The following is a 4,667-nucleotide window of genomic DNA, read 5'->3' on the forward strand; positions in this document are numbered from 1 at the left end:
CTGTTCGAAGTTGGCATCCTCGTCGATGCCGCTGATGAAGTCGAGGTGATGTTCTTCATAGTTCTGTAAATCATGGACATTAGGATAGGTGACATCAGCTATGCAGCCTGGACATACGTCGTCATCACTAGCCCAGGAGGAAGAGCGGGCGTCCCCAGGGTTGTCGATGGTGTCGTAGATGGTGTCGTAATAGAATTGAATACCAGGGGAGAGTTCAGAGTGAGGCGTCCTAGAGCGAGAGAACCGATAGACGATAGTAAAACCAAAGACGAGCAGAATGATGCTCCCCAGTATGCAGGCGGGAACAAAGGCCTTGACCGGGGAGTATCCGCCACTGTTCGAGTACACTGATGCGCGTGGGCCGTCCAATAGGAAGACCGTAGGAGGCGCATCCAGCGAAGGAGCAAGTGCATAGCCGAACAGGAAGCAGTAGAGCCGTCGAAGAGCAGGAGAGATACTGCGAAGTACGCGAGACAGCAGGTCAACACCCGAGAGGAGGTGGACCGCGTCGAAGAGGCTGCCAGTGTGAGTGCTGGAGAGCGAAGACATGGTGGTTCGATGATGAGAGAGATAGAGGGACTCGCTCGCCTTTTATGTTGGTTTCCTGGCGGCTGACCGGGGTATTCGTGTAGCGTGCCAGCCGCTCGAAGCTACCAGTGACGTCGAGCTGTCTGGAGGCTGGCAGCCACGGCGTCCAGCAGTCCAGATTGAAATGAAGCGGCGGATCGCTTCATCTGAATCCCCCCGGGAACAAGCCTCGTAGCTGTGTGGTATTGGTGCGGTAGGCTGTAAACATGTTACACGGTCGAGGCTTGAGGAGAGGAACGATTCTACGAACATCAAACTTTGTGGCGTTCACGGCGATTTGGAGCGGGTAAGTCTAAATGAAGTGCGATACTGTACGTGCAGTACCACACTCGCCATATTGATACTCTGAATCTCTTGTGGAGGATTCATACACCCATCGAACATCCAGACGAACGGTATAGTGCTCATACCAAAGGACTCTGATCATCCAAATTACATTCGATGCGCGAATTACAGGCGGGTGAATATATTCTAGTCCGGCACCACCCATTCTATCGATTTTGAAGGTAGTTCTGGAAACAAATTAAGACTTGAGGAAAGTCGAATGTAATGTGGGTCTACGCAAGAACCAGAATGTCCGACGACCAGCTGAGTCCAAACGGCGTGCCCTAGCTGGGCCGCTGATTGTATTTTACTCGCCGACACTTGAAAGCGCGAACATGCGACGAGTAAAGCAGTGGAGGGGTCCTGTCAAGCATGAGGTCGCGGCCAGATTCCCAGGCCTAGATTTTGGGAGCAGGAGTGGAGCAGCGGGATAGGGCGGCAATGTCGAAGGGCCTCCCGAGAGCATCACGCTTGGGAAGAACCAGGCTCTTGATCCCGCGGGCCTGTTCCAGCTGGAGTGCAATATTCTTGGCGAAAGGGCTGGCGTCCTCTTCACGGGAGCCAAACGCCAGATGCACGCGCTCTGCGCGAGGCCACCACCCCAGCAGCTCGTCGACGTCTTTGTGTCGTAGGAGAGGAGGAAGTATAGTGTCTAAGTCGAAATGGCGTAGAGCCCGCAGCTTGGCTAGAGGCTGTAGTGTGTCTATCGTCCAAAAGAGGTCGCCGTATCTTGCTATAACCGACGGGTCATGAAGGTCGTCTTCGTTTTCTAGGCTGTACTGGATATCGTCCGTCTCTACGTCGTGTATTATTGTGAGGTCCTGTAAGGTATCGGCCGCCCGATCAGCAATTTTCGCCAGAACGGGCATCATTGAGTTTGAAACGGTGCTTCCCGGGAATTCTATATGGAGGGAACGCAAGGTATCTTGAGGCAGATGTTCTATGATGCAGTCTAAGAGCTCGAGAGACGTGTCTATATGCAATTTTTGCAAGGCCGGAAATATTGGGCCAGTGAAATCATTGAGAGCGGCGAAAAACTGAGCCGCAGAGATATCATGAAGTGTGAGTTTCAGAGTGTGAAGGCGCGGGAATGTCGCGATCCCTGCCAGAGTACCTTCATGGAAGCCGAGCTGGCTGCCGGTCCGCAGACTCATGGACCGGACAGTCGATAGGGATGAGATAGTTTGACCGAGTGTCTTGCGAGCGCATCCCCAGTAGTTGAAGGAATCCAGACGAGCAACACACGACAGCCGGGTGAGCCAATTAGACAAGGCCTCTTCGCCTCCCTTGCTCAGTTTAAAACGGCCGTGGATGTCTACATGACGCAAGCTGCCCGACAATACAATTGACCAGGGGACGACGTCGTCTTCAGTCACCACGAAAGTCCCGTGGAATGAGGCTAGTTGCGGAAAGATGGTGCCGGTTGAAGAGTGAATCCGCATATCTTCCAGGTAAGACGCCAAGTGCCGGCAGATATGCGTCTCGGCCGTCCATACAAGACGGTGGACTCGGCGCGCGTAGGAATGAAAAGTAGAAAGTTCGTCTAGCAAGATGATACCAGCATGGCGAGCCAGGGTCTAAAGAGTAACGTTCAGCTACACGGTTTAGAATGGCAAGGTCCTGGTGTCCAAGGAGGTTGATACGCACATGCTGTCCGTTCACGAAGACATGTCCAGGAATCAAGGATAATAACGGAGAAATGCTAGGCAATCGGCGCCATAGCTGATCCAGGGCCGCATCCTTCCACGCTTGGCAGCATCGACTCAGGCGACTCAACGTCGTCCGCGAGCTCGGGTCGCTGAGGTCATCGCATTCATCGAGTATTTGGCGGAATATTTCGTCCACGAGCAGTGCACTGTGCATCGTTAGTACGGGTGGGCCGACTACTGATACAATGAATGATCAGTTTTCACGTCGTGTATATCACTCGAACGCTTTATCCTCACCTTTCGACCGAGCGACCTGCCAGCAATCCAAGGTACAGATGAAAGCAAGGAGATTTATGACGGCGCTCGGATCGGGTATAGACGAGTATACACCTGTCACGTTTGCCATCAGCGCGTCACGGTCTTCGGACGCTGGCTAAGTCCGATTTACTGGTACTGCTCGACTCCTGGCATGGTCGCAATACAGCGCATTAGTCTCTTCTAGTCGTGTTGCACAGCGGCTCACTTTTGATTGAAGAGCCGAAACTCAGTATCAGTACCAGTTCAAATGTCGCGAGCAGCGAAGGCGACATTACTAGCCTCAGTATGCCTGTCTGCGTTCACGATATGGGGTGTACATTTCCTTCAGGAGCAAGAGCATGAAGTGAGTGGAGTGTATGTTGACGCATTCCAATCCTAATAGCCATGGTCGCAGAACATGTTCCAGGGTGTTCTTCGGGATGATGAGCGTCGGCGGGAGAAGATGAGACAGAGAGAGGAAGAACTCCAGGAGTCTCTACGAAAGCGGGCTCTTTATGAACGGTATCAGCAGGTGTCTTCGCAAAGAGATGTCCTGGAGGACCACAGCTGATGATCGTGCTTGTCACTTGCGGTGACGAGAATTCGTCTTCTGAGCTCCTATAGGATCCTTCCGCGATGGTGCGTTTCCTCGACCTGTCGGCATAAAGCGGAGAGATTCAAATTCTGAGTCTCCTTCTCGCTCCACAGAGTTCCGGTACGCAAGTACTATACACTCCTGTGTAAAACTCGCAGTAATGGGGATCTTCGGGGACTTCATTTACACCTCATGATGCTCGCACAAGTTGGCATACGCGCACGAGTCATTTGCGACAAGATCGACGTTCTGGTGCGTACGTTACTGAAGGTGGGGATGTCCCGGTCTCGCCAAGCTCCTGTAGCAGCATCGCCGCCTTGCGCACTCGCCGACGCGACTCCGGCGAAGGGCCTCGATGTTGATAGTTTCAATAGTCTACTTCTATATAACACTCCTTCATGTTCACGCGACCTATGAGGGTGTATTACCGCGGGATTGGGAAAGAGCGATCCGCCGCTTCATTTCAATCTGGACTGCTGGACGCCGTGGCTGCCAGCCTCCAGACAGCTCGACGTCACTGGTAGCTTCGAGCGGCTGGCACGCTACACGAATACCCCGGTCAGCCGCCAGGAAACCAACATAAAAGGCGAGCGAGTCCCTCTATCTCTCTCATCATCGAACCACCATGTCTTCGCTCTCCAGCACTCACACTGGCAGCCTCTTCGACGCGGTCCACCTCCTCTCGGGTGTTGACCTGCTGTCTCGCGTACTTCGCAGTATCTCTCCTGCTCTTCGACGGCTCTACTGCTTCCTGTTCGGCTATGCACTTGCTCCTTCGCTGGATGCGCCTCCTACGGTCTTCCTATTGGACGGCCCACGCGCATCAGTGTACTCGAACAGTGGCGGATACTCCCCGGTCAAGGCCTTTGTTCCCGCCTGCATACTGGGGAGCATCATTCTGCTCGTCTTTGGTTTTACTATCGTCTATCGGTTCTCTCGCTCTAGGACGCCTCACTCTGAACTCTCCCCTGGTATTCAATTCTATTACGACACCATCTACGACACCATCGACAACCCTGGGGACGCCCGCTCTTCCTCCTGGGCTAGTGATGACGACGTATGTCCAGGCTGCATAGCTGATGTCACCTATCCTAATGTCCATGATTTACAGAACTATGAAGAACATCACCTCGACTTCATCAGCGGCATCGACGAGGATGCCAACTTCGAACAGCTCCCACCGGTGCCCCTCCCCTTGAATTCGTCAGCGTCGG

The 4,667-nt window shown here is 53.4% G+C and overlaps 4 protein-coding genes across 4 annotated transcripts; 2 read left to right on the plus strand and 2 right to left on the minus strand.

The window, feature by feature from the left end:
- Positions 1 to 117: 117 nt before the first annotated feature.
- GLOTRDRAFT_128190 (uncharacterized protein) lies at positions 118 to 549 on the minus strand (the record flags this gene model as incomplete). Its single annotated transcript, XM_007866817.1, has 1 exon — positions 118 to 549. A coding segment is annotated over one exon (432 nt), but the record flags the coding sequence as incomplete, so codon positions are not given.
- A 761-nt stretch (positions 550 to 1,310) lies between these two features.
- Positions 1,311 to 2,967, minus strand: GLOTRDRAFT_128191 (uncharacterized protein; the record flags this gene model as incomplete). The annotated part of the gene is made up of 3 exons (XM_007866818.1): positions 1,311 to 2,489; positions 2,560 to 2,795; positions 2,859 to 2,967. 3 exons carry the CDS (start codon positions 2,965 to 2,967, stop codon positions 1,311 to 1,313), a joined length of 1,524 nt encoding a protein of 507 aa, XP_007865009.1.
- A 50-nt stretch (positions 2,968 to 3,017) lies between these two features.
- Positions 3,018 to 3,675, plus strand: GLOTRDRAFT_110720 (uncharacterized protein). Its single transcript, XM_007866819.1, has 3 exons — positions 3,018 to 3,222; positions 3,274 to 3,497; positions 3,567 to 3,675. Exons 1-2 carry the CDS (start codon positions 3,127 to 3,129, stop codon positions 3,427 to 3,429), a joined length of 252 nt encoding a protein of 83 aa, XP_007865010.1. The 5' UTR covers positions 3,018 to 3,126; the 3' UTR covers positions 3,430 to 3,497; positions 3,567 to 3,675.
- A 403-nt stretch (positions 3,676 to 4,078) lies between these two features.
- On the plus strand, positions 4,079 to 4,656 carry GLOTRDRAFT_128193 (uncharacterized protein; the record flags this gene model as incomplete). Its single annotated transcript, XM_007866820.1, has 2 exons — positions 4,079 to 4,510; positions 4,565 to 4,656. Coding segments are annotated over 2 exons (524 nt in total), but the record flags the coding sequence as incomplete, so codon positions are not given.
- Positions 4,657 to 4,667: the final 11 nt, after the last annotated feature.

The sequence above is a fragment of the Gloeophyllum trabeum genome (genome assembly GCF_000344685.1).
Source record: "Gloeophyllum trabeum ATCC 11539 unplaced genomic scaffold GLOTRscaffold_00005, whole genome shotgun sequence".
Classification (NCBI taxonomy): Eukaryota; Fungi; Basidiomycota; class Agaricomycetes; order Gloeophyllales; family Gloeophyllaceae; genus Gloeophyllum; species Gloeophyllum trabeum.

What these genes read in the sequence shown, in the direction of transcription:
- GLOTRDRAFT_110720 (XM_007866819.1), top strand. Translation starts at nt 3,127, where the DNA reads ATGTCGCGAGCAGCGAAGGCGACATTACTAGCCTCAGTATGCCTGTCT. An exon ending in TTCAGGAGCAAGAGCATGAA is followed by an intron (nt 3,223 to 3,273) that starts GTGAGTGGAGTG and finishes CCATGGTCGCAG; the next exon opens with AACATGTTCCAGGGTGTTCT.